Source organism: Oxyura jamaicensis, chromosome 4, assembly GCF_011077185.1.
Source record: "Oxyura jamaicensis isolate SHBP4307 breed ruddy duck chromosome 4, BPBGC_Ojam_1.0, whole genome shotgun sequence".
Taxonomy (NCBI): Eukaryota; Metazoa; Chordata; class Aves; order Anseriformes; family Anatidae; genus Oxyura; species Oxyura jamaicensis.
In genome coordinates this window covers 42,598,886-42,612,458 of record NC_048896.1, presented here as the reverse complement: position 1 = coordinate 42,612,458, position 13,573 = coordinate 42,598,886, and the positions used below count along the sequence as shown (strand labels likewise).

General features: G+C 42.4%; 1 protein-coding gene across 1 annotated transcript in view; it reads left to right on the top strand.

Moving 5' to 3' along the window:
* UGT8 (UDP glycosyltransferase 8) overlaps nt 1–13,573 on the top strand; it is a 42,877-nt gene that overhangs the window by 23,387 nt on the left and 5,917 nt on the right. Inside the window, exon 3 of the mRNA XM_035325630.1 lies at nt 12,834–12,976. Within this exon, the coding sequence (XP_035181521.1) occupies nt 12,834–12,976 (143 nt within the window). The remainder of the gene's footprint in view (nt 1–12,833; nt 12,977–13,573) is intronic.

The window sequence follows — 13,573 nt, the reverse complement described above, 5'->3', positions numbered from 1 at the left end:
TGGTGGCTTTGAAATATCTTTATTAAAAAGCTTTTTGAGTCTTGCGGACAGTTGCCTGTTTAGACTGGTGTTAGTTGACTTGTCTTTACAGTTTGGTGGAAGAATAAGGAGGCATTTCTTAGATCAGATTTTTATTTCATTCATATTAAGGACAATTTCCTTACAGCTTGCTCTTGCAAACTGTAGCATTAGATTTGAGCACATTGCTAGTACCATTTTTTATTATTTTTTGTTTTAAAGGACTGGGAAAATAGTTCTTATGGAGCTACTTTTGACAATAAATATCTGGCAACGTGAAGCAATTCTAGAGCTCTTTTAAAATGCACATGATGCATCAGCTGGGGAGGCAAAAAGTCTTATGAGGATGATAAAGATGTGGCCACTGTGTGAATTCTGTACTGCACCGTATAATCATGTGTTCTGTCCCTTAAATATATTTCCACATACAGCTTCATCACCACTGACTATTGATCTTTTGCTACACAAGGAAGTACGTAATCTGAGCTCTTTAGGTACAGCCATCAGAAATAAAAATTACCTTTTTTCACTGTCATAATCTCCAGTCTTAAATGCTGCAGTACTGCTAGGTTGATGAACCACATCTATTCCAGCTGTAGTGTTGCATTTCCAGTTTGGGAAGAAATGTGTCTTAGCATGTACATAGTAAGAGAGGGGAAAGAGGGTGCCATGATCGTTTCAGAAGTCAGGTCAGTATCTCCAGTAAAACTTTGGAAGGAGGTCCTCTGAGTACATAAGCTGGCGTCCTGCACTCTGAGGGGCAAATACCAAACCTCTGCAAGTGTTTGGGAATGGAAGTCCTCATTCCTGGCCTTCAGCAGTCCTGTGCTTGCATCAAAAAGCAAGTTGTCTTGTTTCGTGGATAGTCATATAATGTGTTTTTTTTTTTTTTTTTTTTTAGCTAAATGATTGCGTGCACTGGGAATGGAGAATTCAGGGTTCAGTGTGGGTGTTGCATAGGTCAAATTATGAAAATTAAAAGCAGCAGAAGGTATTTCCTTCATTTAAAAAAAAAAAGTTAATAAAAGCTATTACTGTAAACAGGTTTTCTGATTTTAGAATGGTCTTATTCATTTTCATGTTGAAGTGCACAAATCAACAAAATTAATTCACGTTTGTAATCTGCAGTGCTTTAATGGTGAGTGTCAGCTGCAAGTTTTTAAGGCCAAGCTGTATGTAGGACAAATAATGAGCTAGTTTTATTTCCATGATTGTCTTCTCTGGCATACTATAATTTCTGATATCATGGAGAAACAAAAGGTAAGATCATATTTCCAGATGCAGGTTTTTTTCTCTTGTATTTGGTACATGCATCAGCTTGAGCAGTGATGTGTTCAGAGCTGACATTCAAGACCAGCAAGCCTAATTAATAATGTTATTGATTTAAAAAAAATTGCAATCAAGCCAACTTTTCTTGTCAGATGTCCTAGTTGCTTAAAAGTTATTTAGGTAAAGCAGATACCTTGTGTTTGGCTGATATTCTGCTTGGGTGTTAATTGATCCTGTTTCTGGTTAGCTTTAGGTGGCAGCCATCCTCGACGGCAGTGAAGTGTCTGAGTGTGGCAGGGTCACCTGGAAGGGATCGGTGACTTGTGAGGAAGAACAGGATGGGACAGGTGAGGGAGGAGAAGTCCCCACCACTGTCACCCATGGTTTCATTGCCCCAATGTTCTTAGCAGTTGAGAGTAGGTAGTACACAACCTCTTCAGCAATGTGGTTTCAAGCGCCTTTTCTCTGACCTTTTGAAGAGTGCTAGGAAAAAAATGGTAACACCTCTTCAGCTTCTAACAAAGCATCTGTCTGCCAAATTCTCATTACAAACTTGCCTTCAAGGGAGTCGTAGCTTAGGGGAACAGATTAAGGTTCGACTGAAACTTGGTGTACAGCAACCTTTTTCATTGTCCATTGTTCAGTAAATTCTCTATACAAATGTCCTGAAATAATTAAGGCTTTCATTACCTGGCTGAGTAATCCTGTCAGTGAATGCTCTTCCTCCTTTCTCCAGGGAGATGAACGAAAGCTGCAAATAATTCTCCTTGGACAACCCCCCCACTTTTTGGGAAGACTGTCCAAATGACCTTGCTTAGCCAGGGGCAGGGTAAGCAGTCCCTGACTAAAGACAACAAAGCATTGATTTGTACCTCACCCAAATCAGAACTGGTTTGGGTCACAAAAACATGTCAAAATGAAGTTTTGCCATCGCTAACCTCTGCAATCAAACATTAACTTCCACTGCTGCTTTGCTGCCAGTTCCTGCAGCTCGGTTGTGCCTGACCAGGTTTCCTGAGGCTGCGCTCCGTGCCTGCCACAAACAGTCCTGGGCTTGGGAGGTGGACGTGGGGGGGACCCAGGAGCTGCCCCAGTTTATGGCCCCGTGGTTGTACCTGCTGGGGTGTCCGTGTGTGTGGAGAGGCTTGGCGAGGATTTATGAAGGGCTAGAGATGGCGGCTTCAGCACGGACTCAGAAGCCAGCTGTTTTTATGCCTGTTAAAGAAGAGGTGATGACTGTCTTGTTAAAAATGTGTATGTTTTATATAATACATTGTGTGTGTGTGTACATACACATACATATTTTAATACAAGGAGAAGGGAGGAGAGAGAAAGGCTTTTCAACCTGAACAAGAAATGAGTAACAACTTGTCATTATCCAAATCAAAGCTGCTGGTTAGTTAGATCTCCTGCCATCCACAGAGTACAGGGGTTGTACTGGAGCAGTGAAGGACAAAATTGCCTGCCTAAATTACTTTATAATATGGATTTATGGAAGAGGTTATAGGACAGTAGCTGTAACACAGAGGTTGAGGTTTAAAATTCATCTTCTCTTCAATTTTCTTGTTACTGTAGTTCTGGAAGTTCAATTTGACCAAGTGTTCTGGAGGTGGAAAGTGTAAAGGTGGTGAAAGTAGAAGCATTTCTCTGTACCTAAAGCTGTCTTTCTAAAAACAACCAACAAAATAATCCCCACGGAGTTTAACTTGTTCTTTCTGCTATATATGCAACTACTGAAATGGCAGGATTGACAAAACGTTGGTTTGCGTTTAATAAACCCAAGTGTGTCTGTGCATGCTCACAAACCATATGAGGGGGCTGCATGCTAAGGAACGTGCAGATTTTACTTTTGAAGAGATGAGTGCTTCTGTGGTAGTGCCAACAATATTTTTTATTTGAATCCTGGAGGTGAGGATACCTTTATTGTACCCTTTACCAGTATGCAGCTGTCTTAATAACCTCTCTTGAAGGGCAAGCTTCTTGTTTTCAATTGCCTTCCATTCCTTTGCAAAGCAAGGTTGCTTTCCCAGGGTGTTTGCCAGAGGTCCGGTGAGTAATGGATTTTTGATGAAGAATGTTGCATCAGGGAAGTACTTGTGCAGCAGTTTTCTGGTTGACCTCTAGTTTTGGGTAGACCGTGTTCTTGAAGGCTTCACTTGGATACGCTTGTAACTCTAGAGAGGGCTGAGATGCAGGATAAAATACAAAGGCTTGTGGTGCTGTGTTTTGTACCTGTGTTTGGAGACTGAAATTCATTCTTTTTCAAAGTTAAAAGGACTTAAACATTCTTCTGGTATTGGATTGTAAATGGGCAAAGGTCAGGGACAAGAAAATGCAACCCTTCAGACATTGAAAAGTTTCACAAGGTTTTAAAAACATTTTTTTCAATGCATTTTTGATGAGGCAAACATACGGTGTATACCAAATAATTAGTGAGAAATGGTAGAAAACGCTGAATCTGTTTCTCAGCAAGGCTGAATCTGTGCCTAATATTATTAAGGAAGCACTTTGTTATCAGCAGGATTCTTGGGTGATTTGTGCCAACAGCACACCCACCGCTGCTTGAAGACCTCGTAGGAAACAGCTCGGATGTTACATTTTGCTTTGTGGCTGAGTGCGTTACAGATGGCTTTAACCAGCAAGAAAATAGAGGAATTTGGTCTGCTATAATCTGGATATGCATTTTTTATGCCTAAATTATTGGTTTGGGGATTGGCTTATTCATTGCTGATACAAACAAATAATATTAAAATCAACTGGAGGGACTTCTTTTGCTTACAGTGGGTCTCATTAATAGATTGAAGTTGGTCAGCCGTTTAATGGTATGTGATGCAGGTCAGCCGATGTCAGTGTATCTGGGGAAGAGGGGATACATAGGTTGTTGAGAGTTTTAAAAAATGTGACCTTTTCTGTTTCATTTTTAAAGTTTCAGTTTGAATTCATACAGCAGGAAGAAAGAATCAAGGGAGAGAAGGGTGGGGACAGACCAGAAACAGTAAGTTTAGTTACAAGATCCCCATAGAGAAGTGGGTGATCGACAGCAGCTTGTACCTGAGGAAGAAGAACAAATAATCTGCAGTGAATTGAGATGCAATTAATTGAGAGGCAAGTGGTGGGGAGGGAAGGATCATGTCCTGGTTGGGAGCAGCAAGGCTGGTGTTCACTAAATGGTGCCTGGTAATACAAATGCTGTCCCGATACAGTGGAGCCAGCACACTTGCCGTGTGGTCATTGCGTTTAAAATGCAGGAAGGCTGTTGGCCAAAAAATAACCTTCATCGTGTTGTGCGGATGAGCCGATGCAGAGGATTTGGCTGAGCCAGCAGGCAGCTGGTGGTGTTGAGTCAGGGAGGTGCGGGCTGTCCTCTGCTCACTGCAGGCAGAAAGAAGCTCATGGCTGTGTCTCGTGTCCTTTGCTTGTCACAGCAGATATTGCCATCAGGTGTAAGCTGACTTGCAAGCTCATGGCAAGTCAATACAAACGTCAGACTTTGCCCAAAGTGATGGTGTTGCTCTGGCTTTGCTGTGGGCAGATGTGTTACTTCATAGCTTTCAGGCAATATGATAGGACCCTGTTTGCTCAGTGATATTTCAGGTCATACAATTGCATATATATGGCCTTTAACTGCCTGTGCTGAAGCAATGTTTTAAAATAAAATTTGAAATGAAGTTAAAATGTATTAATACAATATTTAAATACCTCCCATGAGAGAAGTGCTATTTAGAAGATGCTAAAAACGTTAGGCCACTAAAAAAAATATCTGTACCTTTCTGTTCATTTCACAGTATCTTGCTTCTAAAGATCACTTCATGTGGTTATTTTATTTATTTATTTTCAAATAGATCTGGTTTTGTCTACCCTGAGCAGCGTTTTGCAGCAGGCGCTGCATAGCAGGCCTGTGCTCCCCGCTGGAGAGTGGTGGTTCGCAACCATATTCAGAGAACAGACACTTGTGCTATCACACATTTGAATCGAGCAGCTGAACAGGGGAAGCTTCGGATATTAAACCCGGTTATGTTTGTATTTGTGTACTTTGTTTATCTGAAGCAAAGCTCAGTATTAGGCACCACTGGTTACTGCCAGCTGGGTCCTCACTCTATAGTCACAGCTGTGCATTTAGCAGCTAAGCCTGCTAAGAATAGCTAATTAGAAAACCAAACAGAACAAAGCTCGCATAGTGGGCTCAGCACAATAACATTCCTGTCTGAGAATGGTAAAAAAAAATAAATTATTTTATTTATTCCCCCATCCCCTGTCCTGCCTATAGAAGAGCATAGATAAATAAGCGTTTATTCTCCCTATACAAGCACAGGGAAGCTTTAAGGAAAAGAGTGATGTACATGCAAAACCCTTCACTCTTCATAACATCATGTCGTACAGGGATGGTTGCACACAGGCAGCTGAACTCAGAAAAGAGAACATGGCAAGGTCGTAGCATCTGTGCCTGTGCTAAGCTCTGACTGCCATAAATATTGCCAACACTGGAAAAGAAGCAGCCTGTGTGCAATGCATATGACAAGCTCAAGGAGTGCTCTGAAGGTAAACGTGGGACTTCTGGAGGGACGAATCGGGCACGAGGCCAGGCAGTCCCTGTAAGCTCCCTCCCTAGAGAAGGAAGGAGCAGGAAGCCACTGCGACTGGCTGCCTTTGCCTGGGCTGTGCAAGTGCCGTTCCCCCTGTGAAACCCACAGGCGTGTTTAGCTCCCACCTTAAAAGAGATCAGAAAGCACACCTGGTGTGGGGTGGTGTTGAACATGAGTCGGTACCTCCTTGGGACTCGGCCTGCCACGATCGGGCAGTCAGTGTATGTGAAACTAGAGATATGACTCAACTGGCAGGTAGTTTGAAAAGAAAGTTTATTATTTCAGCCCTTTACTTTTGTACTAGTTTACCCAAAGAGTATACATGTGCATGGACATGAACATGAAAGCAGACAAGGGCCAGACAGGGTTTGGCCCAGCATTGCAAGTGGGACACCGTTAAATGTTTCATACCTCAGCATGCATGGATTTTAATCACTTCAGTAAAAATAGTGAATAATGAATGTATTTACTCGATGATGATGTTTTGTTGGGGTTATAATATATAAAGCTATAATTGGATGAAAACCAAAATTCAGTTAGAAAATTTAGTTCAAAAGTCTCCCCAGAAACTGAGCAGCTGTTACAGTAGGTGGCTTAACAGGTTTTTGGTTCTTCATGGGGGCTGACCTCTCGCTTGCTCATGCTGCCTCTAGCAAAGAGGTGGGGACAGACGAGAGAGGAGGAGAGGTGCCAAGGCAGGTACCCCCAGTTCTCCTTTGGGCCAGCCTCTGCTGAGAAAGCCTGGGGGAACAACCTCCCTCACTCAAGGGGGTTTTGTGAATCTCTCCCCAATTTTAGGCTTTTCAGCTGTGCTTTTCACAAAATTTCAGGGGAATCCCAGAATGCACCTGTGTGTCTAAGTTAATACTTCATTAACATCAGCTTCTCTTCTGTGTAACTTAAAAAAATATCTATCTTCAGCTGGAATTTGCATAAGTGCCTGATTTAAGTTTTTGGAAGCTCAATTCAGAATTGACTACCTTCTTCTGAGAACCTTGCTGTCAGGTACTTTGCGGTTTGGGGGTTTTAGCTGTTTAGGGTTTAATTCCTAGTTTGGAAAGTTGGGGAAACAAAGTCTGTGCTTCTTAGTGTCTGTGTTTTCAAGAGTGCAGGGTAGCCTCAGTGAAGGAAATGTCTGCAATTGCTGGCTGTGCTAGCAGGTAAAGTAACTGAGGCAAGAGGTTTTCCTTCTATGCAACAAAACCGGAAAATACTTATATCTGAAGGAAAAAAAAGGGGGCAAGGACTCTACAACACTCACTGGAAAAGTTAGTTTGTCTTTACCACGTGTATGTAAAGTTTGAATTAACCGTAAAAGCCAAGGGTGCATCTGTGTTCAGCTGAAGTTTGAACAAAAGGTTGAAGAAGGCTCAATAATGCAGCTCTTTATGTAATAACCCCCTGCCCCAGACCATTACTGTAGGTTTAGACCTCAGAAGTTGCAATTTCGGTTATTAATCATCTTTCCCTTGCATTGAAAAATAACCACGCTGAATTAACAGCAAATTGGAACGTCATTTAAACTGGGCAAAATGAAGTAGCTTTCATGCTGCAAATGAGAAGTGTAAAATGCTGCCCAAACAAGGAACGCTTTATTTTTCTTAAACAAAGGTGGGTCTAATGACTTATTCTGGCTCAATTTTTATATGGTGGGTAATTGAATCAGGAAGACAGTGTGTGCTGGAGGTCAAAAATGTAAGCGGATTTAGAAGACATAGCTAAGTTCACACTGGGTAAGCCTTGATCTCTATACAAGCTTTTAGTTTCATAGACAGTTTTGGGAGTTCATACAGTGCCAGTTGGAGTGGTGATTTCGGTTGTTTTCTAGTGTAAGTCAGTGCTTTTTTTTGAGGCTACCTGTCTCCCAAGCTCAATAACTGGAACCTAACTCAATGTGTGTCTTTTTCGCTCCAGCTGAGCACCAAGCTGGTTTCTCTGTTTTCTGTTCTGATGCAGATTTCTTGACACGTAGTTGGAGAGCTAGGGCTAATGTGGTCGAAGTCAGTAACAGGTAGGAAGGTGACTACAGACTAGAGTGACTAGGTATGTTGAAATTTTAGGCAAAAAAGAAGTCCTGTTGCATCACTGTGTTCTGTGACTCGGGTTTTGCAAGATTAGAGGAAAACAAAAGTTTTGGGCTGCTCATCTTTCATCACAGTTCCTGCTGCATGCTTCATAAAGTAAATATTAGGAATGTATCTGCACAAGTTAAGTACATGGATATAGTAATGAGAGTGGCCTCTTCCATGTGCCAAGATCAGACAGCTTTTTACTACTGCTTTTTATACAGCCTTTTATCTACCATACCTTTAGCTTTTAGCTACCATACCTTTACCTTTTAGCTTCCATACCTTGTAGGGCACACAAAGAACAGGGGAAGAAAATACTGAGCCTTTGTACCATGGCCCGGTTAATGTAGCAGGACATGCAGATTTACTTTGCAACCAAAGATCTACAAACACGACTCACTTGGATGCAGTTCTGCTAGAACTTTATCTTACAAAATCTGTAATGAAAACTGTCTTGAGAAATAGTTATAGGAAGTTAAAGGAACCTGAGAGAAAGGGAAGGTGGCTTTACCAGGAGGGGATATCAGTTCCCCCACCCTTCATTTCCTCCTTTTTACTTGACTCCTGCAGTTTTAGCAATGCTTAGTGATCCTATTTAATTAATGCTGTGTTCTGCCAGAAATTATACAAATATATGCAAGGAGAACCCTTGTTCTGACAAGTCTGCAGTTACTTTTCTGCAGCTCCTGCACCGTGCTGATTTCTAGAATCCCTCTGGGGAAGCAGCTTGCATATCAGGAGGCAGACAAGCAATTCCTCTCGCTACCAGCATGAATTAAAGCTTAAGAAAAACTCGAACAAATCTGAGTGAAAGAAGAACCTTAAGTTGATGTCAAAGTACGACAAACTGAGTTGAAAGTCTTTGGATCCTTTGTAGGATGCCGCAGAGCAGTTTTGCCCCTGTAAAATTTTGTGTTGTAGAAGAAAACCTGAGGACGAATTCAAGTTCCCGTGCTTTTGATTTGGGTCGAGCAGGCATCATGCTCCTCTGGTCTGGAAGCCCGCTGTAGCCATGTAGGCTGTTCCTCTGAGCTGAGTCCCCTGCCAGTTGTGCTTGCGTTTACCAGTTACACCCCTGTAGGATCTGAGTTGGTCCGCACCTGCCCAGCTCAAAGCATGGCAAACCCTGTTTCACCTGTCCTTTCAAAAAGCTGCAATTCACACGAAATGAACCAATTCATTCTGTTAATTTTTATAATCTTACTTAAGACAGCAAACACTTGTTCTGTTGGAGCCTGATGGCAGGTTCTTGTCTGGCCTGTCAAGATTTTGAGTTCCTCAGTGGAAAGACGGTTTTCGTAATGTTTATACATTTATTGCATGCTATGTCCTGTTGAACCACAGACATGTTTCAAAGGGAAGGGTTACAAAAGTTTGGCCATGAAGTGAGTCATAATAACATAAAGCAGGTTGCCTTGCTATTGCACAGTAATAAAATGCAAAAGCCTGTTTGTAGGGTGACTCGAATGCCACGGTACGGCGTAGTCTCTTTTTTTTCTTCCTACATTATTCAATACTTATTAGGTACTGAGAAATGTAATTCTATTAGCTGTGTTACAGACGTGGGGCTTTTCAAACGCTGTTTTAGAAATGCCATTACAATGAAATACTTCACACGTCCTCGCTGTATGCGTAATGACATATAATTATGTGAGAGGATCACAGGGTTGTGAAGTCTCCTGGAATTTCTAATTAGGCCCAAAGGAGCAGGAGCAGTAGCCTTGGGAGCCATATCTGAGCTGCAACGGCCTGGTCCCTAGTAGAAACCCCATGTCTGACCAAGCGTAAGTAATGATAGGAATTTCTGATGCTGAATGAGAAATACTTGAGCAGTAGTGCTGGGTGCTGTGTTTTTCTTTTTAAAGCAAACACATTTCCAGCCGGACTTGAGCTTGGAAGGGGTGATGCTTTACTATCAATCAGTTCTCCTGAAGCCCTTTTCTCTCCAGGGCTGTATCTCACTTTTTTTTCTTTTTCTTTTTCCAAGCAGCTTCCTGAAGAGGCCAAAGCTGTCTCTCTTGAAGTCCAGGAGATCCTGTTACTGCCTTCCTTGTCCTCTCAGTGTCCTGAACAGCTAACTCCATCTCACAGTCACTGCAGCCGAGGCTGCGCTGACCTTCAAGCTCCTGTCTAGTTCCTCCTTGTCTGTAAGGATGAGGTCTGATGGAGTGTCTCCCCTCACTGGCTTCTTGAGCCTGTCAGGAAGTTAGCAGCAAGGCATAGGAGTTACCTCCGGGTTTCAGCAGGTATCGGTGTGTTAAGTCCCATGTGAAGATCAGGGAACCTCAAGAGGCTCCTTCCAGTTGTCTGAAGCAAACCTCACACTTCTTCCTCATAGACCCTGCAGCCTGTGCTGCTCTGCTGACCCTCGTCTGCCAGCTCCCTGCAGGCTCATTGCCTGTCCCAGGCAGAACTCCACACCTTCAGAAACACCAAGATTATCTTTGGCATGCTGTTGGTCACCTCTGTGGTGCCAGGGGATGCCAGGTTTTAGGGCTTTATGAGACCCGGGGGCTTGCAATGCATCATCACAGCAAATTTATGTGGGCTTAATATGTGCATTGCTGTCTTCCAAAGGAAGGACCTGGTTTAAATTTAAGCTGATAGTAGCTGGGGAGCCTATCTGCAGATACAATTTGTATTTTGTCTTATATTTTCAATGCCACAAGGAACTCCAGCTCAAAAGATTAGTCGTACTAAAAGCATATCCTAGGAAATAAATTGCAACCTGCCTACCAAAGGGTTCCTAGCAAAGGGAATGCAGGATATGCACTGGGAGACAAGCGAGCCTAAAAAAGTCCACCTCATAATAGGTGACTTAAGCTCCTGGAATATAACTTGATGAAATATTACAAACGGGCACAGATATGTCTTTTAGAACATAGTAGGCAATTGCTTTTCAGAAAAGTTTATCTTGGAGCCTGCAAAAGTGGATTTTTTTTTGTAGCTTTAAAGAACAGATAGGAAATAGCTCAAGATGTAAGTAGCTGAACCGCTACGCGACTATAATATAATTACATTTGGAGCATGCCTTAGGTCCTTAAGTAAAATTCAAGGACAAACTTTAAATCACAAAACCGGTTGGAAACTTCTGTGCCAGAAGTGTAGCCAATAATAAATGATTCAGCTTCGAGGCAGGTCATGGACATTTCCCTCCCTCTCCTTTCCCTTCTTCCTCCTCCCTCTGCAGACAAAGGAAAAAAATAGAAAAGAAAGGGCACTGGAGGAGGAGGAAGAAAAATGAAGAAGCATGGATTCTAGAGAAAATGGAAATCTCTTTTTTCACTGTGTAATTGGGCTAGTGTACAATCCCAGTCTGATGTGCAGTTCTTTGTTGTGCCTGCTAGTTTTTGTGGTTTCGCACCCAGATACGACAGTACAGCATTGCCCTATTACTGTCTGGTCCACTATTTATTACCGGGACAAGAGGCACATTGTGAACCAAGTGCTTAATTTTCCTTTTACTCATTTCCTATTGCTCTACTGGTGCTGAGAAGGCTTATGTTTAGTTTGGATGAGACTAGGATTAAGTCGTATCCTGGGAAAAATAAGATATCGTTTGGCATACTGACATATCTGTAGGTCAGTGGTATATATACATTTTTTTAGTTTCCACTGTGAACAGTTGTATTAGAAATTTAATTGGTTTTGACAAGCAAAGGGTACACTGGACCTTTTTTTGCTCCTGAAGCCCAATGACATTGTTCTTGTGTTGAGTACTTGTTTAGCTTGCAGCTCTGCTCCATCTACTACACTAAGATGGTTTTTCCTCTGACTCTGCAGAGCTCTGCCGCCCCGGTGGTGTTAGGTAGTTGCATCTGCTGGCTTGCATTTTCATCAGTTACATAAACCCTGCTTCCACAAAGTCAGCCCTAGGGTTCAGATTTTGCTGTCTCCTTTGTAACTTAACTGTGCTTGCCTGAAGCAGTAGCTGCGGGTGAATTACCTGTGCCTGGACCAGCACAGTGTGGTTTTCGTGCAGCAAAACCCCGGGCCCTTCAGGTGCCCGGCAGGATTTGGGCTGGATTGTGGGTAAGCATACAAGCCCTCAAGCGTCTTGTGCCAGTTAGGCTCAGGCTACTTTTATGGCTTGTTGGTTGCTTCAAGCCCAGGGAAAACTTCACCTGTAATTTCTGCGGTGACCTAGGTCACTTGGAGGTGCCGGGCCACAGCTGCTCCTCGCCACTTCAGACCTCTGGCTTCGTGCTGGATGGGCGTTGTAACTCGCTTCTGAGCTGATGTGTGGGTGGAGGTGACAGTGCTCCCTGGGATCCATTCATCACCCAGAAGGCTGGCACCAACACTGCTGCAGTCCTCTCTTGCTTGCTTTCCCTGTCTTTGGGCCAGGGGCTGGAGCACCGTGATGCCTGCAGGTGCCTTTTCAAGGCTCTGGGTTCTGTCAAGTTGTTCTATTATTTTTCTATAAATTAAATAAAAAAATAACCTCTCGCTGTCTTTAAGTCAAACAACTCAGTCAAACAACTGAGTCCCCGACTTCATGTTTTTAACTGTGTTTTGCAACCAGGCTGGTACTACAAGATCTATTTATATTTTGCTGTGTTAAAATGCAGAGGTTTTTTTTTGTTGTTGTTGTTTGTTTGTTTGTTTTTAAACTTGTATGTCAACTGATAAGAAATTGTCTCAGGAAGTTAGTTGTTAATATGGAAGCTAAAACAAACCTGGCAGAATTTTGATGTTCATAGTCTATATCTTGTATTCCGAGTCACTGTACTTCGTAATTTCCAAAATGTTTGACTTTCGAAACTTGCCTTATGAAGTAACCAGGGACCATCAAATGATTGTGCTAAGCAATGCTTATTTAATCTGTTTCTGTCTATTTAGTTGGTAAACTCCTGTGCTTCTACAGTGCTTAATACAAATTTTGCTTTAACAGGATCTCCAGACATGGGTGAATGGTGCTAATGAAAATGGCTTTGTCCTCGTCTCGTTTGGAGCTGGAGTGAAATATCTGTCAGAAGACATAGCAAATAAGTTAGCACATGCTCTGGGAAGACTGCCTCAGAGAGTTATTTGGAGGTAAGTGTGATGACAGATGTACTTGGGGTAATTTGAAGCACAGTCACTTCCTATTGTGCCATCTTTAGAGTTGCATCTAAGGCAGAATCTGAAATTCAGGCAGTCTGGGTGGCACAGAGGACCTGACTCTTTTGAAAGATGGTCTATATAGAAATGCTGTATTCCCCTGGTAACAAACAAGAGCAACGATTTTGTGGCAGGATAAGGCAAGGTTATATATGCCTGTGCTGAGTTCAACTCCTATAAGGACTAGGGACAGTAAAAAGAGTTTCTGAGGTTATAACATTTGTGACATGCTCTCATCACTTCTGATAAAGAAATCCCTGTAGGGAGTGAGAATGACATTCTGCTGATAAACAATCTTAGGAAGGAAGGATTCAAGGCTTGCTCCCCCTGCCAGCCTTCCTACTTTCTTTTCCTCCCCCCCATCCTCTGAAAACAGGGACTTTCAAAATTCAGGTCGATGATTTGACTGCTGTTCTTGCTGAACTTTCAGAGTTGTATTAGCAGTCTATGCAACATTTTTCCCCCACTTCTCCCATTTCTTCTTCTGTTTTTATCATCTATTACCTGTTGAGGGGCTTTTTGGATAAAGAA